The sequence below is a fragment of the Alosa alosa genome, chromosome 2 (genome assembly GCF_017589495.1).
Source record: "Alosa alosa isolate M-15738 ecotype Scorff River chromosome 2, AALO_Geno_1.1, whole genome shotgun sequence".
Classification (NCBI taxonomy): domain Eukaryota; kingdom Metazoa; phylum Chordata; class Actinopteri; order Clupeiformes; family Clupeidae; genus Alosa; species Alosa alosa.
Window position 1 is genome coordinate 9,435,538 of NC_063190.1, and position 24,690 is coordinate 9,460,227.

Genomic DNA, 24,690 nt, shown 5'->3' on the forward strand with positions numbered 1-24,690 from the left:
AGCTATTTCATCTTGATTACAGTATCGCTACTAACCAGTATAGCAAAGTACGCTACTGACACCAAGCATGCTATTGGCTGTTCTTTACACCAAGTGCCACTCAATGGCTTGCGATTATTGGTGTACTGGATATGTTCATCATCACATCCATAGATATGTCCACCTACAGTATCCCTATGAACAGTATGTTCATAATTAGTTTGTCTGTGAGTATATCAAACGTAATGGTGCTCGCAGGGAAGGATTACTGAACGGGCCTACTGGGCTCAGGCCCAGGGGCCCAAGGGGTCAGGGGGCCCTGAAGCCCAAGCCTTTGCATGGAATCATTGCCTCAATATCAACAAATCAGGATGTAGGCTATGAATCTGATTGAATTTAGTATTGGCCATCTCCAAAATGCACCAGAATACAGGAAATCACAACAAATTAAACATTTTCTGGGGGAGGACCCCCAAACCCCCCCTCCCACATATACGACAATAAGTGGGGGGCCCTTAATAAATCTGGGCCCAGGGGCCCGAAAGTTCATAATCCGCCCATGGGTGCTCGACTGTGCCTTAGATGTGCCTTAAATAATGTATGTGCAATGCCTATACAAAGGATTCACCCCCTTGGATATTTCCCCTTCGCTTATTAGCTTTACTTATTATTTGCTTATTTTGCATTATATATTTTTAATGAATTAACATCATTTTTTAGAAATCTGCTTTTTCTTTGACATTAGAGAGGTTTTTTGTAAATTATTGTAAAAAAAGACCAAATTAAATTGATTAACATTCCATTTATAAAAGCAGTAAAAGAGAGGATGAGGGGTGAATACTTTTTATAGGTATTACCTGGTAGACATTAATGACAATAGTGACTTATGGATGACTTATCCAGCAGTCTCTGGAAAGTATGCGTTCCATCCACTATTGTAAATATTTGTCACTGCAGTTCCCTGGAATAGCCTTCAGCTGTGATTAATCGAATGCACTCAGCCTCCATAAAAATTACAGAAGAAGTTCCCAGTGCCTCACATAATGCATCGCATAATTTAACAATTAGCTTACTGCTAGATAACCAAGCTGTGCTGTACCGAGGAAGCTCTTAGTGACTAATGAGGGCATTTGTGAGTTGCATCAGTCCATCTCATGAGAACAGATATAGTACTTCCCCGGATGCGAGGCGGAAAGAGCAGGGTGTGGTTAGTAAAGAGAGACAGAGAGAGGCAGGGAATGATGGAGGGATGAGAAGAGAGGATGAGAGACAAATAAAAAGAGCACACAGGGTATAAAGGATGAAGTGATGGAAGGAGGATGGAGAGAGGTGAAGTGGAATGGAAAGAGAGAGGAAGAGAGAGAGGGAGGAGGGAGGAGAGGATGACAGACCCAGAGCTGTATGATGTCATCATTTGTGCTGGGCTGTGCTCGCTCTCCCTCCCCTCCCTGTTGCTCTCTCTCACTCTCTCCATCTCTCCTCCTCCCCTCTCGATCGCTCTCTCACTCTCTCCATCTCTCCTCCTCCTCTCTCGATCGCTCTCACTCTCTCTCTCCCTCCCCTCCCTGTCGCTCTCTCTCTCCATCTCTCTACCTCCTCTCCTTGCTGCTTTTCCGCAGTCTAACCATCTCTGCATCTTTCTTGGTTGTGCGCGCATCCCCCAGCAACCAGGAGACACACTAGAGAAGGAGACAAACACACTGGCCAATACAGCATCATCAGAGCGAACGCAGCATCACATTCTCTGGACTGGCACCTTACCCTCAGGTAGGTTAACCTGGCAGTCTAGAGTGCGGGCACGCACACGCACACACACACACACACACACACACACACACACACACACACACACACATACACGTTTACACTCAGATACATCCACTGGGATCTGCTTTCATTTTGTCTACTGCATGTACACCTTGTCTTTGACTTCAAGGAGACTAGATGTTTGGATACTCATGACTGAGTATGCATGTTGGATGCGTTTATTGCTTTGCATGTGCGCTTAATGTATAATGACTGGAAAGATATTGCTGTGCTCAGAAACCATCCTTATCCTATGGCAATTATATGTCTGTATTAACTGTAGTGTTTGTAATTTAGTGTTTATTTTTGTAAAAACAATAATTCATAAAAAATACATTACAAAACAGGCTCAATACCAAAGATTTGCTCGGAAATAGTTTATCTAAATAGTATGACAATATCTTGATAAACTGTTGCTTCCTGATAGTATACATTATGTAGAGCCCTTGGGATACAAATTAGATTTTGGGTGTGAAATGATTATTAAATTAGTATGTGCATTGCTTATGGTACACACAAGCAGAGAGAGAGAGAGAGAGAGAGAAACGAGAATAGAAGAGAAGAGAAAGTGGCAGAGCAGACATGTCTGTCTATATTATGAGTGTGTGTGTGTGTGTCTGTGTGTCTGTGAGTGTGCGTGCGTGCATGTGTGTGTGTGTGTGTGTGTGTGTGTGTACATATTGTTATTTCTGCACTGAGTGAGCAGTGAATCAGCTCCATAATGGAATCACTAAATGTGCAAAGGCTCATGGGAGAACAGTAGGGTGTGCCTGAGCCTACGCCAGTTATTTCTCATTGCTGCGGCCCACCCTTTCTCAAACAGTAATGCCAGAACAGTATACACATAAACTCAAAACACTGCACCTTAATCAGTAAACCTGTTCGAACAGGACATTAAATTATTTTTATTACTTAATAATACTTGTAGAACACTATGAAATGTATTGTACAACTGAAGTAGTCTAAATCTATGAGTGACATGGCCATGTTCTTCTGCTTTCTTGCTGATCCAAATATAAATGATTGTCATGCTGTATGTTGTCGCTGTTCTTTTTTATGAGATTGTTAAGAGAATTATTCACTTTAGCAGAAATATATTATCTCTCTAATTGTTATACACTGTTCAAGCCATAGTCACAGTAGCAATAATCTTGTAATGTCTACTGGCTTCTAAAACATTATTTATTTTGGCAGAATGGCAGAAGGCACTGTGACGGTGGCCGAGGTGGAGATGGCATTCCAGAAGTTTGCCGTCCACGGAGACACGAAGGCAACGGGCAAGGAGATGAACGGGAAGAACTTTGTGAAGATATGCAAAGACTGCAAGATCATCGATGGGAAAAATGTCACTAGCACCGACGTGGACATCGTCTTCAGCAAAGTGAAGTGAGGCAATTCACCTTATTGCATTTGTAGTGGTGATGCATGGTGTCAGTTTGACTGTCAAGATGCATATTAGAGCAAATCCACATAATATTTCCCTGTGACACATACTGGAAAAAACCTTAAATATCTTTAATTAAAATCCAAATGTCAATCATTGTGGTCCAAAGAATCAGTGACATAGTGAATTGATTACTCTGTCTGTCTGTCTTTATGTCTCTCTCTCTCTCTCTCTCTCTCTCTCTCCTCTCTCCTCTCTCTATGTCTGTGTGTGTGTGTGTGTGTGTGTGTGTTTCTACATGTGTCAGGGCGAAGACTGCTCGTGTGATCACATTTGAGCAGTTCAAGCAGGCAATGACGGAGTTGGCTCCGAAGCGCTTTAAGGGGAAGGGCCAGGAAGAGGCCCTGCAGCTCATCTACGGCCTCATGGCAGGCAAAGAACCCGCCAATGTAGGAGTGACGGTCAGTATCAGCCAATCAAAACCGGCATACAGACATCACAATCAGTTTATGGTTCAACATCACTGACCCATGACCTAGTGCTCCCATGCCATATTCACCATACTGTTACCATATTTTTTCTCTACAGGCTTTGTGGATGTCACTGTAAGTGTTTCTCCCTAGGGGACGCTGTGGCGCAAGTGGTTCCAGTGTCCACGGGGACTGGGTTTGAGTCCGGCCCGGGTCATTTGCCGATCCCACTCCATCTCTCTCTCCCACTCGCTTCCTGTCACATTAAAGGCATAAAAAGCCCCCCAAAAATGTGTTTTAAAAACGTGCTCCTCTCTAGTCTACTGTCACATCGTCTCTGTCTCTCTGTCTTGCACTAACCCCCCTGCAGAAAGTAGCGAAAGCGGGAGCAGTGGACCGGCTGACGGACACCACGAAGTTCACGGGCTCCCACAAAGAGCGCTTCGACGAGTCCGGCAAGGGGAAGGGCAAGGTGGGCCGAGAGGACATCCCTGACTCCAGCGGCTATGTGGGGTCCTACAAGGGCCAGGGCAGCTACGACAGCAAGGTCAAACAGGACGAATGAAGGACAAGAAAAAAGAAAGAGAGCCGAAAAGCGGGAGAGGAAAGGATAGAGAAGAGGAGAGCAGATAGATGTGAATAGAGGAGAGAAGTGAAAAGCAATGTTGTAATGGAAAGATTTCAGATGACAGATTGTATCCTTTATGTGCATTTGAACAAATGTTACATTGATGTACTCTGTGTAGCTGTGAAGAAGGCTCTGTTTGATGCATTTCCATAGAAGCAAACTCAACCAGCACTAACAACTAACCACACTAACCTCACTCCAACCCCTCCATCTCTCTCTTTCTCTGTCTGTCTCTAACTACACTGGAACTTTTATGCTAGCGGGTCTCTCTGTTGCACTTCAGACGCTTGTGTTAAAAGACCCCTGTGGTTGTACTGTATGTGTCCCGGTGCCTTAGCTACTACTTGCAATTACTACAAAATGCCTTACTCTCCAAAATGAACCCCTTAGCTGTCCCTGCAACTATCACTGCCTCCTAGGTGCATGTATGGCTGTGTGACTGGTGCAATGAGATACACATAGTAATAAAACATTTAACGTTTAATAACAAAGTCATATTTAATAATAAAATGAGCGACAGAAAAGGTCAAGCAGATGGTGAACTGGACAAGGGGTGTCTTTTGAGTGGAAGATGAAGTGAGAGCTCAAGAGGGACGAAGAGGCAGATGGCACTTTCTCTCCTCCCTCTCTCTCTCTCTGGTCCTTTTCTCTCTCCCTCCCTCCCTCCATCTTTCGGATGTGAAAGTGATTGTTCTTTTGCCTGAGTGTGTGAAGGCGCTCTGTCTTGTTTAGGAGTGTCAGGTACTGCCATCTCTTACAGAAATCTGTGGAAAGAAAGAAAGTCTCAAATAAAGTGATTGCAGAAAAAAATATTCAATGAGGGGCTGTTTTTATTAAGTGCATGCAAACACACACACATTCTCTCTCTCTCTCTCACACACATTGATGTGTTCATACTCCAGCCATGCTTTCATACACCAGACACCCTAGACTTCACATCTGAAATAGGACCATAATCTACTTTCGCTGTCTCACACTTTATCTGGTCCACTTCTTCTCTGTTCCTCTGGTATTGGTCTATTGTCCCTGGTCTTTTCTCCCCTCAGTAATCAAGCTCCTGGGGTGAGGGAAACGGACCAAAAACAGCGCACAAAACAACAATCTCCCAAAAGGCTGGACAGCTTAAGTGTCTGCTATTACACATTTATCGGTTATATCAGACCTGACATATTGTACATGGCGGACAGATTAGCCCATAATGCGTTCACAATGGAAGGGTGGGGTGCTCTGGTCAAATAAATAAGGGACTCCAAGAAAAACTTCATCTCACTGACTGGAGACTACAGTACCTTCAGATATTTGGGCGACATCTCTGTGTTGTCTGGAGACAACACTGAGACTTCACCGAGACAAACCAGGGGCAGGAGAGATGAAAGGTAGGAATATGGGCACCAACACAAACAAGCTCCACCATTTGATGGGTGTTGCATTTGGATATGATACTCCCAAAACGTATGAAAATGTGATTTTTATGTGGTTACTTTTAAAGTATTAATCTGCTTCCATTTACTGATGTAATATATTTACATAAATAGATTGAGACATAATTATTCCCATAGGGAACTTGTTGTTCACGTCCTTCTATACCCTCCTAATCTATTTAGTACAGCGCCTTTGAGAGTTCCTCTGATTTTGTAGCACAGTTTAATGACTGTATAAATGTTTTTGCTCCAAGGCACAGCTTTTGTTGTTCTGGCTCTGTTTGGGTTGGCACTGGGTCGGGACACCCGGACCTACTCCTGGCACGGCCCTGGAGCAACACCACCACCTGTGCCGGATAACTGTAAGTGAGAGGAGAGTTCAGTGGCTTACACTCAGCATGGATTCTGGGACAGGACAGATAATCTGTATATTATTAAATATGTTATATATATGGAAATATACTTTATAATTTCAGTATGCTGTAGTTTCACAGAGTGTGTGTGTGTGTTTGTGTGTGTGTATGTACATCCATGAAAGTGTATTATGTCCACACACAGTTCTAATGATATTCCCCTTACACTTGCTCAAGTTTTTGAGGAACATATGATTGTGTTAATGTATATTTTGTTCACAGCCTTATGTGTACTGTTTTGCTATTACATATCCATTTCTATGCCTCACCCATAGGCTGTAGGGTGCGTGTGTTTAGTGTCTGTTCTCATCTCTCCCTTTCTCACCCTAGTGTGCTTGACTGACCCGATGTCCTGCAGCTGCTGCCTAATGCAACGGCGAATGTGGCAGATGCAGCAGCACTTCAACTCTAGCGTTACGGACCTGCAGGAGAGGCTGAACAAGACCCAGAACATCCTCAACAGCTACAAGGGTGAGGGCTGACACCACACCGGGAACTTTCCTTTGGAACGCTTCTTCATGTGTGTGCTTGTGTGTGTTGTTGCATGTAGATATACGTGATTGTCTGTGTGTGTGTGTGTGTGTGTGTGTTTCCCCTGTATCCTATGTAGAAGCCCCATAGCCTACACACAAATCAATCAATCAATTAATTAATTAATCAATCAATCAGTCAATCTAAGAAAAGAATCTGACTTAAAAAGGCTTGCATATTTTAGCCTCTGTGAAATCTCTGGTTTGGTGCCAATGTCTCTCACTAGCTTCTCAACACTGTCCTAAATTGTACATGAGGCACTATAATAAAATAGGTAGAAAATAGGTAGAAAAAAACTCGCACACCAGAAAAAAGCTCCAATTGAATGTGTGCACACTAAATGATCAATGGGAGCTTTTCTGTTTATGTGAATTATTTGTCTACCTGATGTTTCTGACATTTATTTTGACTCTGATTCATGTGATTTCTCACATTCTACTACCTGAAAAAAAAGATGAAGGCACTTTTAGAAGCAAGAGAGCACTGTATGTGTTCTGTGGTTGGTCACTGTGTCGTTAACTGTCCTTAGAGAGCCGCACTGCATTCTCCGTGGCGTTGACGGACTGGCGTCGCTGTGTGGGCCCGTCCCGGACTGAGATCGACGTGGCCTACCAGGCGGTCTTCCTGAACATGGGCGTGGCGTACGACACCAGGACCGGCGTGTTCACCGCGCCACACTCCGGCATCTACAGCCTGGCCGTGACGGCGTTCAGCGACGCCGGCTCGCCCGGCTCCCTGCTGGCCGCCTGTGTGCAACTGAGTCGCAACGGTGTGGCGCTGGCCGGTCTGCAGGAGAAGAACCACGAGGACCAGGAGGACACGGCCAGCGTGGTCCTCACGGTGCAGCTCCGCGCTAGGGACCGCGTGTCTGTCAGGCTGCTCCCTGGCTGCTACCTGTGTGATGACCAGAATCACTACAACACCTTCAGTGGCTTCATGCTCTACACAACAGAATAGAAACACACTCACACACTCACACACACACACACACACACACACACACACACACACACACACACACACACACACACACACACACACACACACACACACACACGCGCACAAATTCTCATAATGTATTTTGCCCCAAATTAAAATCTAATCATAGGTATCCAAGGTATTTTAGCAGAAATAAACTTTCATTTGAAAAAAAAAAAAGTCTTGTTTGAATTTTACCTTTCTAACATTAAACTATAGGGTCATGTGAGAGGATATACAATCCTCCAACTAACTTGATAACTTAATCAAGCAAACAGGCCAAATATTACTGTCAGACATCTCCACAGCTGCACAGTGCTGCTTCACAGCTTCCCCGGCTCTATATCTAATCATGTTAAGCAATGTCCTGAAACACAATGACTCCTTTATCAGTGGGCAAGCCAGCTGATGTCATAGTGACTCTGATATGCTCCATAATAAGAACCGAAAAATCTCGCCTTTCCACATAAAGCAGCGCTCACAGGATCAGGTGATATGCTCTTTCATGCTATGGCCACTCCCTTCACCTAAGACTGATTTAGATACTGATAAGCCACTTCTGAAATTGATCTTGCATGCAGACAGCTCACTAACCCATAAAGGACAATGGACATGAACCATCTACCTCAACGGTGCCCGGTAGATTTTCGAAACCTATGTGAATATGGAAACCTATGTGAACCTATGTGAATATGGAAACCTATGTGAACCTATGTGAATATGGTAGTTTGAACGTAATTTCACATTTACACCAACCATTCTTAAAGACGGACTCCAGCAGTTTATTACACCCCTGCATCCCTTCTCTGTTCCTCTAAAGTTGTTGAAGTTGTTGCCTGCTTATTTAGAAATATTATAAAATATTGCAGAAATCATATGGGCATGTTAACAAGGTTAGAATTTTGATATTCAGAGGTGGTCTTTAAACATTAAAATCCCAATTAAAATATTCAATAGTAGGCCTATTTCAGAACAGCAGCAGTCACCTTCATCCTTTTTTCAGAGAATACAGACAAGAAGAGAGCAAGAGCAAGAGCAAGTAACAAGTGAGCAAGAAATGACGCAGTACATAATTTATTTCAGTGGACTGGGACAGAGAGTGAGAGATTATGCTCAGAATGAGCCACACCTTATTTTAGAGAAAGGGAAATTAAATTGGGTCTTAAAGGTAAAACAGGATTAAGATGCTTCATTAATTACTCTCCTGTTCCTCCCTGAATCGGATTTTAGGCTCGGTGGTTATGGTGATGTTGACGTCACAAAATGAGACTAAATGCACCTTCCACTGGAGTTACACAACGTTCCTCCCGTCCAACACACACACACACACTCATGTTTAACCTGAGAACAACGTACAACAGTGTAGGTGTTAGCTGTCCTCTAAACTAGGCCTCCCATTGAGGTCTCAGTCTATTCCAGGTGAAATGCTATACCATAGGGATGGACTGTAGTCCCTTATTAAAGTAAAATACTCTCCGCTCTGATCTTATCACTCTGTCCATTCTGACTTCACTGACCCAGTAACACTAATAATGCACACATGCAAGGCCTATTCCCAATGGGTTCTGTCAGCTTTATTTTATTATTATTACTATTATTATGATTATTATTATTATTATTAATAATACTAATAATAATAATAATACTAATAATAATAATAATAATAATAATAATATAATTGTTCAAATTATTAGTATTGTTATAACAATTAGTATTTGTATTATTATTGCAACTAACATAACTATAGCTTATTGTTATTTTTCAAACACACCTCCCACAACTGTAGTGTTGTTTTCTTCCTCTAAAACCCATCCATCTATCAACATCTCTAAAAGATCATCTGATCCCCATCTCTGAAGACTGCCCTTTATAAAACAATAACAATACTAGTGTAATCTTCATAATCTCCTCAGGCACTCACAAACTGCTAGAATCCCTCTGGAGAGGCCTTTGGGGGTGAGGAGCACTGGTATAATGGACTGGCGGTCTCTGTGGGGATACCCTCCACCCAACCTAATGAGAACATGAGAGCGAGAGGTGAGACGACCATGGGGTCTGGTCATGACAAACCCCCAGAATAAAACCAGCAGGTGGACAGGACCCGTCCGTGTACCGTCCTGCTCAGGCCAGCAGTGTGATTGTCAGTAAGCATCCTTGCTGTGGGTGTAGAGCCGGGAGCCTGTCAAGTTGGAGACTGAGTATAGACCTATATTCTGTGGCCATTTCCGCTGTAGCTAGCGTGACTGGTAATGCCTGTGTATGTGCATGGGTAGAAGAGTGACTGAGTGAGTAAATGAACTAGGCTCCAATAACTTACGAGGAGTCAGTTAGAGATCTGGAATTTGGGAAGGTTTGTCTTTGACTTCTGAAAAGAAGACGAGTGGAAAAGAGAAGAGAGTTAAAGAATCTGCTATCATTGTGGTAAGGTCCCTCCTAAAATATACAACTATTATTCTCATATTCTAGTGTCACTGCGACATGAACATCTGTCTTTACATCTTTTTAATCTTTTCATCGAGAACAACATAGGCTTATATCTCTTTTGTTGAGGTTTAAAAAAGATGAAAAACTATTTGTGCATACATTTCTATTAATTAATTAATTTACTGTCTGTATTAATGAAAATGGGAAATTTATCTTAGCAGCCTAAACTGAATTAAGAAAATTGGAAACTGAATAACTAATAACTAGACTGCATTTCCGGCGGGAACTGCGAAAGTGTGCTTGCCCTGGTCCGGTCAGCAACGTGAGCAGACAGTGGCATACGCTATGCTGAACCTGGCTTGATCCAGGCATTGTAACGGTGCCTTTCAGTGTTGGAGCAGTGGCAATATCCCAAAAGCTCTAGGAGAGGGCTATTCAACTATTGGCTTACTGGGTTGAATGTGATTCGTTGGATTTTACCTTTGGCCTGCCTTCTCGAATTTAGCTTCTATGACTGAGATCAAATCAATAAAATAAAATGACAGCAGTGATTGGCTGCAAAAATAAATAATGTCACGTGTCTTGTGCCTCTCAAACTGGGCTATCAGGTAACCTACAGAGGAATTGAAATTATGAAATATGACCAAGGCATTAAAAGCTACTTGTTTGTCAGGATACTTTTCACTGATTTATTTTAAAAATATGAGCTATGAGTGTGAATGTTATATATTCCATCCCACAAATTATGTTTTACTGGTTTATTTGACAAATAATCTATATGGATTTGCTCTATAAAGACCGTATGTCTGTTTGGGATTGTTTTGTGAGCCTGGGGTTGTTTTGAGAGCCTATTGATGTAGCCTATCTCAGAATAAAGGAATACTTCATATTACTCTAAACCACCGTCTGTAAATCAACTGTATACTACTGTCTACATTGCACTATATTTCTTGACCTGTCTCTGTATGTTTCATCACCTTTCTATACTTTGCCTCACATTGCAACACAGCTCAGATCTTTGGTTGCTATGAAGGCCAGTCGTTCTAAATGGATGGTTGCTATGGCCAAAGGCCAGTTCTATCTCTGCCGTTGTCAAGCGGTAGTGTTAATTTTGTCACCTATTTTTAATTTAGTCTTAGTCTTAGTCTTGTGACGAAATGTCCTTTTTAGTCTTTGTCATATTTAGTCATTGAAATATCATTTTTGTTAGTCAAGTTTTAGTCAACTAAAAGTCTCGTAATTTTAGTCTAGTTTTAGTCAAAAGAAAACTAAAGCTATCTTAGTCAGTTTTAGTCAAAACATTTCAGTCTTTTTTTATAACAAATTATTTCAGTCAGTCAGTATGTTTACATGCACAGGTAAGTCGAGCTACAGTTATAGCTCGGCTGGGATTTGACCATAGACGGTAAAAGATTTGACTGGACCACTGTCATGATCTTCGTGAGACCAGTGTTTCACAAAAGTGTGGTCCGGGGACCACTGGTGGTCCGCAGTTATCCCAAGTGGTCCACGAGCAGACCTGGTAAAATATAATATAGATGAGTTGTTTGCAATATTGAACCAACTTGTATGTAAATTCAAACAGTTCTACAACACTGTCTATGTCAGATATGCCAGTTTAAATCATATGAATCCTCTGACACAATTAAGCAAAGTGCAAAGACAATAAGCAAGGTGGTTCAGTGAGTATTGTGTAGGCTAATATACTGCTAGGTCTATTTTTAATTGTTTTTTAGCTAGGTAGTCCGTGCATTTCTTTTTTATTGATTAGTTAAGTGGTCCTTCATCTGAAAAAGTTTGAGAAACACTGTCTTAGACTCAAGTATGAATGTTTACTCCGCCACGCTAGATGGCAATATGCGCCCAAATGCAACACAAACTCTCTATCTTAACTAACTTGCTAGCGAACTTTCCATATTAGCTTACTTGCTAGCAAACTTTGCATCATCAGTGTAACTAGTTAAATAGTTGACATTACTTGCTGAAAATTTTCGTATGGACATTCTGGGGGATGTTAATCTGTATATGTATGAGAGAAGCTTCAGCTTCTGGGTATGTAGCATTGTGGCCTAATGCCTAGGTAGTTAGCTTGCTAACTCTGGCAGAAATCTCCGGTGTTCTTGTTCCATGTAGTTTCGTACAGGGTTGCAGCAGAGAATGTCTAGTTGCAGCAACAGCACGTAGACTAGCCTACAGGAAAGCTGCTGCGCATGAACCATGAACTCATTCGGAATATTTTGAAAACGTAACAGCTATTCTGGCTTCTCATTTTTTAGACGAAAATGAAGAGAGATTTTATCTTAGTTTTTATTTCATGCAAAACATTTTAGTCAACAATAATGCATCTTAAGATAGTCTTAGTCAGTGTTTCAGGACATTAGTGCAGTCTTGTCATCGTCTCGTCTTAGTCATGGAAAAAAAGGTTGTTGACGAACATTTTTTCTCTAGTCTCGTCTGACGAAATTAACACTATCAAGCGGGCATATAGTAGAATTCTGATTAACCTTATCTTATTTAAAACATCTCTATTTTACTTATCCCACTTCCATACAGTGGGTCCCATTAAGAAGTGGCCACTTCATTCGCTTACCACCGTGATTCACACAGCAGCATTAATAAATTAATCTGTCACCATATGCCATGACTCATTATGTCTGTAACGTTAACTGTATAAAACACTTACTTTCATAAAGGACGCACACCATCCAGCACATGGAAACCGATATTTTTAGGTTCTTGGCCACAAACTCAAAACGCGTGTCTCTCTGACCCTGTTCTAGAATCTTTGCTCTGAAGGCTGTGTTGCTAAGGCAACATCAAATAAACGAAATGATAGTCTTTCAGTATTAAATGTGTAATGCGTGTGATTCGAATGGATGTGTGTGGTTTGCAATTAGAATAAACAAGAAATAACATTTCCAATAATTTCCCATGATAAATTACATAATATTTGCACCTTCCTTACTTGGGAATCTCACACATTATTTCAAGTAGGCTACACTAGTGAAATGTAATACAACGTTGCCACCTAGCGTTCAGATAGTTCTAGGCTATTTAACATTAACGTGACATTGATTGTTTATTCTTTCGTCAACTCCATGCTTTTAGGAAAACAATCTTTTTATCATAGTACCCTCTTCAATGAGCGATTACCAGCTCGTTTTTGTAACAGAGATAGCTGTTTATTATCCCTAGATTTACAGAAACACCTATTCATATTAATACGTAGCCTATGGAGTGCTGCCGACCACTGTTCATTACGGCCCAGAATGCCTTGCATGTCTTTACAACAAAACAACACAGTAAAACCTAAATGCCCGTAAACATATGCATTTGCATACTTGTAACATTTTTAATAATACTCTCCCATCATGATATTTAACAATAATGAAAAATTTAATTTGAATACCGTCAATGTGAAAACAACTCTATTATGTAAGCTATAGATAGCTACTGTTCTCCTTACCAGTTCAGTACGTAAGTCCATACTATCCCATGGCAGAGCAAGAATTTCATGATTGGGCAAGGTTGCCTGGAGACATTGTGACTGCTCTGAGACATTGTGCATACATGGAAGGCATTGTGATAGAAGGTGAATGGTGTGAGTTACCAAATACCCGCGGGTGGTTTGCCAAATGATGGAAACTTTTGGAATATTTCTTTTTTTTTTTTATGCACCCTCACACTGTAGTCCCCAGTTCATATACAAAATTTGGTATCGATATGTGACAGTGTTCCTGAGATATGGACGACTTCCTGTTTCGGAGCTTCGCCGCCGATTTCGTTTGGCTGTGACGGGCAAACGCTTTCGAAAATCAAAAATCCTTCCACTAACATTTGTGAGGCTTGGTCCAAGGATAATGTACGTCAAGTTTAAGTGGCTTAGGACCAAATTTGTGACCTGTGAAAATTTAGTTTAAACTTTCTGTTCAATCCAATATGGCGGACGAACGGCACGCCCACCTGACGTCATCTTCGCGACCAACTTACACCGGTACTGACCGGACGTTTTAAAGTTGGAACGGTGTCTCTGTCTCAAAGGGCCTAGGCGCTAGGGCTGACAAAAAATTAGGGAGACGGGAAAAATAATAATAAAACTTAAGAAGAACAATAAGTGTGCTGCTTTGCAAGCACACTTAACTACACAAAAATGTTAGGTTGATGGATACCACAGTTATGTAAAATACTCTCTCCTCTGTGTCCTGCATGTTGTCATTGTAGTGTGTACGTCTGCAGCCTGCTCTGAAGAAAGATGGGAGCTGACATGGCGCACCTGGGCCTCTTGGTGGTGCTGTGGGCGTGTGTAAGAAACTCCATCTCCATGGCCTCGGACTTGAGAGAGGCAGCATGTAAGGACACACACAAAGGCACACACACAGCATTCACATCCTTTTACAGCTGTTTTCCGTCAAAATAGTGTTATATTGTAAAGTAAACTGCCAAGGGATTGTGATCACTCTTCCCATTTGGGAGAACATTCAGATAGTATTCTCTAGAGTCTCTCCCTCCCACCATTGTGTTTTGTGTTTCCCCTAAACAGGAAGCATTTGTCTGCCTTTGTGCCTTTGTCCTTTGAAACCTGTTGTTTACCTTTGCTGTATATGTCTCCTTACCTTTCTTTGGTACTTCTTCCTTATCTTTACTTATATGGCACTCTTGCCTCTTTCTGTCCATTATCTTCCCTGTCCTTTTGGTGTATTTTCTATGACTGCATGTTGTCTTTCTTTCTTTCTTTCTTTCTTTCTTTTTTTCTTTTCCGTGATGCCTTAATTCCCCGCTCCTCTCATCCTTACATTCCTTCCTTTGAACGCCACGACTCATTACATTTGGCTGACGCATTTTAAACCAAAGCCACTTACATCATGGTAAACAGTTTAAAGCTTTTTAAAACAATTCTCCCAACAATTCTAGAACAATTCAAAACAATTTAAAAGGTAGAGTACAAAAACAACAAGTGCATCAGTGAGTGCTGCTTTTTTCAGGGTTCCCACACCTTGGTTAAGATCAAATTCAAGGACCTTTCAAGGAAAACTGTCTGTATTAATGAAAATGGGAAATTTATCTTAGCAGCCTAAACTGAATTAAGAAAATTGGAAACTGAATAACTAATAACTACACAAAAATGTGTAGTGTAGTCAAGGACTTTCCAGGCCCAATATCCTTAAATTCAAGGACCTAATGTGTCGATAAATTTCAAGCGTGGGCATGGTTAAACCATGTTACCTCAACAGACCAAGGATACCTTGTCGCAGTTTTCTTTTATTTTTGGTCATATGACAGATGGTAGGCATATTCTATTTTTCATGTTTGTATTTTGCATAAAACTGAGCTGAAATAAACTTGTCCTAAACAAGTTAAACTCGTTACCATGAACCTGTCAGTTTATTCATCAGAATGTTAAATTAAATATTTGGGCAACAAACACTACACGCGGGAAACACGCAGAAATCATGCTGGCCGTGTACATGTTAATAAGCGGAATTGTACGGAATTGTATGGATTTTTTTCCTCAAAAAGAAATTCAAGGACTTTCAAGGACCTCAATTTATTTATGTCTCTTTTCAAAAACTTTCAAGGGCCTTGAATTATTTTTTTCAGATTCACAAACTTTCAAGGATTTCAAGGACCCCTGGGAACCCTGTTTTTTACAGTTAAGTGTCAGTTCTAGTCAGGTGATAAGTGTTAGAATTAGCAAGGCTAGTTGAAAGTAGTGCTACGAGAGGAGATATTCTCTGAAGAACTGAGTCTTCAGGAGTTTTTTGAAGATGGAGACGGATGTCCCTGCTCTAGCAGGAACTGGTAGCGCGTTCCACCAATGAGGAACAACAGACTCTTCTAAGATGTGATGCTAGGCTGATGGTGTGTGATGGGATGTGATGGCCATATTGTACAGATCTGTGAAAATGACTGATGACAATAGACTAACTTCCCTCTCTCTCTCCACCCACAGTGCAGGTGAGCGGCTGCTGCTGTGCTGCACGGGACTTCTTTAACCTGGAGGAGCGCGTCTTCACACAAATGATGGGCCAATGGGAAGCCCTGAAGCAGCTCAATGGCCAGATTCAGGCACTTGCAGGTACAGTTGCCACTGACAGCCACTCTGCCAAAGGAAATGTCACAGTTTCTGAAATAATAGTAATATTAGTTTAATAGTATTATAATGTAATAGTATTACTCAACAAATCACATACATGATAGACCGCACACACTGTAGATCTATACTCTGGTCTCCACTGATATACACCTCTTGGTATCTGTTATGATGGTTATGTTACAAGGCTCTACATGGATTATGATGGAGTATGATTCAGAGTTAAAAGACGTTATTGTAGGCTACTACAATACTACAACTAAATAAAAATACAAAGTGATTATAGTGTAGTACAAAGCAGTAGAACAAAAGTATAATTCTGAATAAATGCTGTATGAAAACCTATTGCTATAGCACTTAAGCTAGGTGTAAATTGTGGTTTTATTCAGGAAGCTTTAACTGATGTGGGCTTCTTGCTCAGTTCCTGCTGTGCTTCAAAAGTTATCCTTATTATGACCGCCGCGCAGCGCATGCCCAAATTTCCGTCAATGATTCCCGGGACACTGAAAGACCGGGGTACACGAAACTTGGTGGACATGTAACCCCACATGGATAGCATGGAACCATCGTTTTTCGTTTTGATCTGTAGCCCCCGCTGAATTGGACCCCCGAAAGGAGGGTAGGGCAGACACAGTTTTCTGTGAATATCTCGAAAACCGTAGGGTTTAGGAGGACCTTTTTTTTTTGTATGTTGATCTCAAGGGGCCATGTCAACTCATTCCATAACCACTCATTTCATGTATAGCGCCACCTAGTTAAACACAAAAAAGTAAAAATGAGGTGGTGTAATTGAAGGTATCTGTGACCTAACATAGTCAAAACTGCACGAAATTGGAAGTGTAGGATCATTATGACACCCTCTGTATGCACGCCAAGTTTTGTGGAATTCCGTTCATGGGGGCCACACAATAAATTAATTTATGTTACTATACACCAACTGGCCTGTAGGTGGCGGGAGACAGTTTTCTGTGAATATCTCGAGAACCGTAGGGCCTAGGGAGGTCCACCTTTTTTGTATGTTGGTCTTAAGGGGGCATGTCAACCCATCCCATTACCACTTATTTCATGTATAGCGCCACCTAGTTAAAAATTAAAAAGCAAAGAATTAGGTGTTTTCATCACAATATCTCTGGCTGACAAGGTCAAAACTGCACGAAATTAAAAGTGTAGGATCATTATGACACCCTCCGAATGCATGCCAAGTTTTGTGTACTTTTCGGTCAATGGGGGCCCTACAATAAAATAACTTATGTGTACATTTAGTGGCGTACACCAACAAGGATTCGGACACTGAAAGACCGGGGTACACAAAACTTGGTGGGCATGTACCCCCACATGGATAGCATGGAACCGTCATTTTTCGTTTTGATCTGCAGCCCCCCCGCTGGACTGGACCCCCCGAAAGGAGGGTAGGGCAGACATAGTTCTCTGTGGGCAGACACAGTTCTCTTTTATGGTATGTTGGTCTCAAGGGCCCACATCAACCTGGCTCATAATCACTCATTTGTGATTTGCACCCCCGGTAAAAATGAAAATGCAATATTATTCTGCTTTAATCGCCCTATCTTCAGTTAAGATGTTCAGAACTGCACCAAATTTTATGTGTATTGACCTGGCATTCTCTGGGGTCTGGGGGTATGCCAAGTTTAAGTAAATTTCATCCATGGGGGGGTCTAAAAATTAGGTTATGTGTACATTTAGTGACTGTACACTCATTGGCCTGTAAATGGCGGTGCACACATATAAACATGCACACACACAGGCACCCACATACTATCGGTATTAGAGCGGCCGATACATAATTACAAATTCAGTAGGATCAAAAAGAAAGCCAAAATAAATATTCATCATCATCATCATGGCTGCATTTTCAGTATTGGCGATAAGTAGTCGTTTGTCCACTAGATGGCGCATCGTTGCAGTGAGACGTAATTTTGTTGGAAGTTAAAAGTGGGTTGGGGAAAAACAATGGACACTTCCTACAAGGACTGTAATTTACACTTGGCGAACATCTAATAAGGACAGGGCGATGTTCACATGAAGTGTAATTCCCATTTCTTCTTGAAGCGAAATAAATCTGAGGATGTTTATCGGACATGCTTGGTTTTACTGCAGGTACGTTAATCTTGTAATATCAATAAGGACCTAGGTAATGTTACCGTTAGCGTTGGTTGAGTGATGGAGGCCCATTTGATTGATTGCATTTGTAGAAAACTATAAATGCGGTTATACCAAACAAATTGATAGCAGCACTGTTTGTATCTTTCGACTGTCATTTATTGCACGTGCTACACAATCATTCTGTGCAATGGAAGATTTACCAATGTTACACGGTCTGATACAGTTTTGCCTATACATCGTGAGACTGAGGCGCCTGTTTATTTTGTTTTAAGTGCGTGCAGGGTGTGAGAGGGGAATCGATGTGCTTTGATTCCAGCTTGGTAGTTGTAGTCTGTGAAATTAAAAAAGCACGGTGTGTGAAGTATCCAAACAATGACACCTTCATTTCATTATGGCTGCTTTTAGCAACACACCTTAAGCTACTGTGTAGTGGGTCCCATTTAGAAGTGGCTACTTCATTAACTTTCCTTGACTCATGGAGCTGCGTGAATGTTATTACAACTTTTAAGCCCGCGATATGGCAGTTTAAGTCCGCTTGATACTGTAAATTAAGTAAGCCATTGGTTTCCAAAGGAGATTTTATTTGTGTCGCCAGCATAGCCTATTGACAGTTTATGTTGTAAATAGGCCTACCTTATAATCCTACCTGTAGCTTAGGGAAGCTAACAGCTTTCTATTAGGATCTAGTTTGTTAGTTACAGTTTTGTCATAACTCATGCATTTTTGCATTTAGAATAGCCAGAGCGTGTATATCTCAATCTGAAAATTAAACAATATCGGTGCCTATGGACTAGGCTGGGTGAACCCAGCCTGATCTGCCCATATTTATTTTTGATTTCTTAAAAGATAGAGCTTGGTCTGATGAAAGCCAGACTAGCCATGGACCTCAGTTACACAATGCAAGGGAACATGAATCAGCCTATATTTGCAGACGAACAATAACGGACAAAAGCTCTTCAACTTTGGCCCGTTAAAATGTGTATGAACAGTCTAGCGGCGCATTTCATCAAGGCCCATTTGGACATGTCAGTTATTTGCACCACTGGTTAGATGTAAAACAGCATTTCGTTTCAGACTACTGTTACTTAATTTGTGCATTAACAATAACGTTTCAGACTACTGTTACTTAATTTGTGCATTGACAATAAAGTATTACATGAACTAAAGATGACTAAAATCTTATGTAGAAGAAGAAACATTCACAAAAAAATCCATCCATCCAAAATGACCTTTGTTTTGATAGCTGTTGAAAACGGCATGGAACTGACAGAGATGTTTTTGTTTATAAATACATAAAAAAAAAATAAAAAAATAAATAAATAACATTATGCTGATACCTTTTGCTTTTCCCAAATACAATGTAGCCTACAGGTGTAAGTGACCTTTCATCAATCCAGTTGCAATGGATGAACTGTGATGAACTGCCCTACTTGTGATTGTTTAGAGATTTTAAAGGTTTTATAACAATGCTACATCTTCTTTGGCTATTCTACAATCTATTCACCTTTTCAGCACCAGTAGGCTACTTTCTGTGCAGCCGCACACACACACTCAGGCATGCCAAACAAGCATACACAAAAGTTTCAAGAGTGGGGGATGGAGTAAAATATGGAGACAAATTGAAGTGTGATTTATTTTCGCGGAATGGATGTACAGGACTGAGCGGCGGTCATATTTTGTACCGCTATGCGGTACATCTAGTTTTTCTATGCACCTACAGCCGTTAGAACCTACTTACACATCTCTGTGCTCTTTCTCGGTTAGAACCTACGTACACATCTCTGTGCTCTTTCTCCGTTAGAACCTACTTACACATCTCTGTGCTCTTTCTCCGTTAGAACCTACTTACACTCGTCTGTGCTCTTTCTCCGTTAGAACCTATTTACACATCTCTGTGCTCTTTCTCCGTTAGAACCTACTTACACTTGTCTGTGCTCTTTCTCCGTTAGAACCTACTTACACATCTCTGTGCTCTTTCTCCTTATCTGTCCTCAGAGGGCAGGCAGGTGGCGTTCACTGCAACGCTGACCCCCATGACCAGCTGTTTCGGACCTTTCACAGTCGGCGTACCGATCCCCTACAGGGAGGTCTCCCTGAACTCTGCCAGTGGATACAACCCCGCTCTCGGTACCAGTGTGGTGCACTTACAGTACTCAGACACATTTGAGATCAAGCCGCTAAATAAATATAAGCATTTGCTCAATAAATGTAAACAATGATCAGTTCGATCTACTTGTGAACTATGGATGCATACCAGACAATTGATCATGATCCTGATCTAAAATAACTCAATGTACTGCCAGAACCTGCCCTGCACACAACAGCATGGCTGAGCCCCATCCTAGATGACTTGAGCCTGTCCAGCTCCACAGCTCCTGCAGTAACAGCTACTGGGACATTGTTTTCTAATCTCATACACTGATCTCCTGATTGCATACACTACACTGCATGCTGTACTATTAGTGTAAGTGGATTGCCTTCCAGACACATGTGTGTCAGTGCACGGCTTCCACTTCCACTAACAACTGACTCTGTGTTTATATTTATTAGAATAGTTTAACTCGACACACACACACACACACACACACACACACACAAGCCGTGCACTGACACACATGTGTCTGTGTGTTGTGTTCTGCAGGTGTGTTCACAGCCCCGTGGGCTGGAGTCTACTCCTTCTCCTTCACGGTGTACTCTGACGTCGGCTTGGTGGGTGAGCGGCTGTACCACCGTGTCATGCTGATGCAGACACTGTGCTGCTGACCCTGGCGCCCGGAGGCCAGGTGTACATGACGCTGCAGTCGGGCCTTATCGAAGCTTAATTTTTCCAGCTCGCAAGCCAACGGAGAGTTGCTAGACTAGCCCGGGCAGCAAATTAAATTTGCTACCGCTAGGGTGCGTCTAGATTTCTAGGCTATGGGCTGCCTACAGAGACCGGGTATTTTCACAGTGAACTTACAGAATGGGCAGCAAGCGGTCATGAGGAGATTATTGCTGAATGTGACAAAAATGTCAATTTAATAGTCAATTAGCATTAAAACATATTTGACACCTTTTAATACTAAAAAAATACTATTCCTGTTGCGCATTAGAAATACTGTCAATACATTTTAGGCAGTACCTACAGGCTTACTGTGCCAAAAATTAACCGAATCGTGATTTTTTGTGTGCAGTTACACCCCTAGCACAAACACACACACACACACACACACACACACACACACACACACACACACAAATACCAATGTCAAGCATACGCCCTCAACAACTACTGATAACTGACAACTGACTGTGTTTATATTTATTAGGGTACATTAACTTTCTTCTTATAACCCTCACAAAGACACACACACACACACACATACACTAGTTTCGATTGTAGCATATCTCTGTATGTTTATAACCCTGAAATAAAGCATAAACGGGCAATAAAACCTTCATTTTCATCATTGGCACTCATTTTTTAGCCTACGGACTCCCCTGAGATGAATGCTCTGTTGTCAAGCCTTTACATTATCACTCAGTAGAGGAATTTCACAAGAACTCAATGTGTTGTAAAACGGTTTCGCAAGCTAGAGTAATATGAAAACAGCGAGCCGTCACATACCAACGCTGACCAAACAAACAAACAGTCTTGCATCACTGTCCTTGGGGTGTGTGTGTGTGGGGGGGGTGTGTATATGTGTTAAAGTGTATGTCTGTGTGTGTGTGTGTGTGTGTGTGTGTGTGTGTGTGAAAGAAAGAGAGAGAGAGAGAGAGAGAGAGAAGGAAAGAGAGGGAGATTTTATGTTTCGATCTTTTCTAAACTTACAGTATGCTTTGGCAACACTTTATTTGTGAATGGTCATGCCAATAAAGCTTTTTGAATTGAATTGAGTTGAGAGAGAGAGAGAGATAAAGAGACAGAGAGATAGATAGGAGGTGGGGTTGTTGAAGCATGTACAATGGCAACCATTTTCCAATTCATCATCTGTTACCACTAAGTAATACAAGATTAAGCTTACAGCCTTGTTTGCCGCCTTGGGGTGTTTGGCAGGGAGTCAAAGTGAGTGAATAAAACAAGTGAAGGTGCTGCTGAACGCACCTGGTGCCACTGTCTCCATTCAGGTGTTTATACACAGCCGACGTCAACCACACCTTTCCTGTGGGAGGGTGTAGGATCAATTGAGGTAAAAAGGGACATCTGCGGAAGAAAGGAGAAAGAAAGAAAGAAAGAAAGAAAGAAAGAAAAAGAAAGAAAGAAAGAAATGTTTACAATAGACTATAATATAGTGACTGGCCTTATAGATGGTTGATTGATTGGTCAGTTTGCAGTTTGTAACCTTACCATACATATATGTATGGCAAAATCCACTCTGAGAATGATTACATCTAGATGAACAGATAATGCCATTATTTGCCCGGGTGGCCAAAAGGGCAAGTCACACCACAGCTTCCCAACTAGAGCCATTTGTATCTATGGACTGATTATATCAGGCACCCAATATACCCCTTGTGTTCAACATTTGGTTTCTAAACTGTTTAGTGATATTGTAGGTCATTTACTAATATTATGGAATGAGATTATGTGTATTTTCTGGTCCTTACATATGAGTTCCATTAGTCAATAAAAGTGTTTGTCTGTTCTCTGTTTTTCAATTTTTGTTCAGGATTCAGCGATTACATTGGCACAAACTGCATATCAAATTGTCTTGTGATAGCGGCCCGACCCATAATATTTGGAAATACTATACGCAGCTCATAGAAAACCACTTCTTTGGAAATAGACAAAAGAAAGCCTGACTCGCCATTCGTTTGGTCTAGCACTTGAACATTATCATTTAAAGATCAAAACAAAACCAAGCAACAATCTGCCAAGCTAAGACCCAAACCAAGTGACCTTCAACCTGCTGTACTCAGTATTTTATCATTTGTTAAGCTCTAGTTGAGAAGCTGACCTGATGACAACACAGACATAAACCAGCTGGAGTGGACACGTATATCTGCAGATAAAGAGTTTAGGTAGGGTGTTGGCAGCTGAGAGATTACGTAAACTGCCAGCAGTATATGCATCGTGAGCGTTCGATCTGAGACACTGACGTCACTGCCATGTTTGTTCATCAGTCTGATGTCAGCTCAGGCCTGAAGGCATGGACAGACGTGTAACAGACATGAACATCAGCGCTCCCTGCGTTGTGTGGAGACACACACACACACACACTCTCTCTCTCTCTTATGGGAAGAGGGTGTTTCCCAGTCTCGCTGCCATATGCCTTCTGTGCGCTAACGGATGAGTGTCAGAGGGTTCATCACCATTGAATCATCATTGTCATCATCACCAGCTCTCTCTATCTCTCTCTCTCTTCAAGCATTCCTGCCAACGTGTATTTTTTCCCTTCATTAAAGACATCAGAGCCCCAGCTCACATGACACTCATAGTTGAATCCCAGAGCTTCTTTGACTCGGTTCCTCTCCTACCCCCATAATTAATGCACTCTTCCCTCCCATTCACCCCCTTCGAATACCACCAGCCTTTCTCATTCAGGTCCCAACATCATACCCCCTCCCTCCCACCCCTCCATCCCTATGTTCTGAGCCATAAGTGGTAGAATGAGGCATTTGGAGAATTTCTCTCTTGCTCGCTCTGACCGAGCCCTTTGGCAAAAGGCCCAAGCTCGCGATCCTGCTCCCAAATATGGAGGTGCTTTTACAAACCAGAGGGGGAAAGGAGGAAGAGGCACGCCCAGGAGGGAGAAAGAGAAAAAGGGAGTGAAAAAGTACATGACCTTTTACGGCTGTGGTTGCCTCCCACTTGATCTGTCGTTCTCTCTCACTCCTCCTCTTTTTCCTTTTCTCTGTCTGTCGCTCTTTTTTTGCTCAGCTGGTGAAGTCATCTGTGCATGTCTGATTTCTTTAGTCGGACACTCCCAGGCGCGGACTCTGCCCTCTGTAGTAAATAGGAAGAGAGATCTCAGACGCGCGCACACATTCACACCTCTGCAGGACTACTGTCGGAAGAACTTAGCACATCTTGACTTAAGTAAGTACAGCACACTTGTGCCACTAATAATGCAGTTGTATGCCTATTGTATTTTTAACATTGATGATGACTACTGGCGTCGTATAAAACCAAATGTTCTGAATTGCATAAACTACAACTAGCTCAGACATATTATAGCGTTTTTCCAAAAAGTAATCTGCTTGTTAAGGGGGACCCGGATTTGAGATTATTTTGTAAGTTTGCTTGTCGGGGCTCATGATGAATCAGGTGGAGTAAAATACTGCGGTTAGCATCTAAAACTCCGCTTTCAAAGCATTCGCAACTAAAAAAAAGCTAACTTGAAGCAACCCAAGAGAGAAACCCGGAAAGAAATCCACGGGGTATAAAACTGCTGTTGCAATTTACGAAACAACGGCTCGTTTTTTATTTCGATTTGATGAGCTAGGTAAGTGAAAATATGTAGC

General features: G+C 41.7%; 3 protein-coding genes across 3 annotated transcripts in view; all 3 read left to right on the forward strand.

Moving 5' to 3' along the window:
- The first annotated feature begins 842 nt into the window (after positions 1 to 842).
- Positions 843 to 5,079, forward strand: tppp2 (tubulin polymerization-promoting protein family member 2). The gene is made up of 4 exons (XM_048231898.1): positions 843 to 1,746; positions 2,980 to 3,171; positions 3,477 to 3,630; positions 4,010 to 5,079. The coding sequence occupies exons 2-4, from the start codon at positions 2,981 to 2,983 to the stop codon at positions 4,202 to 4,204; spliced, it is 540 nt and encodes a 179-aa protein (XP_048087855.1). The 5' UTR covers positions 843 to 1,746; position 2,980; the 3' UTR covers positions 4,205 to 5,079.
- Positions 5,080 to 5,898: 819 nt separating this feature from the next.
- LOC125286632 lies at positions 5,899 to 7,631 on the forward strand. The gene is made up of 3 exons (XM_048231846.1): positions 5,899 to 6,050; positions 6,432 to 6,572; positions 7,162 to 7,631. Exons 1-3 carry the CDS (start codon positions 5,927 to 5,929, stop codon positions 7,587 to 7,589), a joined length of 693 nt encoding a protein of 230 aa, XP_048087803.1. The 5' UTR covers positions 5,899 to 5,926; the 3' UTR covers positions 7,590 to 7,631.
- Positions 7,632 to 24,120: 16,489 nt separating this feature from the next.
- LOC125286593 (transgelin-like) overlaps positions 24,121 to 24,690 on the forward strand; it is an 8,824-nt gene continuing 8,254 nt past the window's right edge. Inside the window, exon 1 of the mRNA XM_048231795.1 lies at positions 24,121 to 24,265. The gene's annotated coding sequence lies outside the window, so the exon portion shown is untranslated. The remainder of the gene's footprint in view (positions 24,266 to 24,690) is intronic.

Coding starts and splice junctions, on each gene's coding strand:
- LOC125286632 (XM_048231846.1), top strand. CDS start 5,927: ATGTTTTTGCTCCAAGGCACAGCTTTTGTTGTTCTGGCTCTGTTTGGG. Junction 6,051..6,431: donor ACCACCTGTGCCGGATAACT/GTAAGTGAGAGG, acceptor TTCTCACCCTAG/TGTGCTTGACTGACCCGATG. Junction 6,573..7,161: donor CATCCTCAACAGCTACAAGG/GTGAGGGCTGAC, acceptor AACTGTCCTTAG/AGAGCCGCACTGCATTCTCC.
- tppp2 (XM_048231898.1), top strand. CDS start 2,981: ATGGCAGAAGGCACTGTGACGGTGGCCGAGGTGGAGATGGCATTCCAG. Junction 3,172..3,476: donor ATCGTCTTCAGCAAAGTGAA/GTGAGGCAATTC, acceptor TACATGTGTCAG/GGCGAAGACTGCTCGTGTGA. Junction 3,631..4,009: donor CCGCCAATGTAGGAGTGACG/GTCAGTATCAGC, acceptor ACCCCCCTGCAG/AAAGTAGCGAAAGCGGGAGC.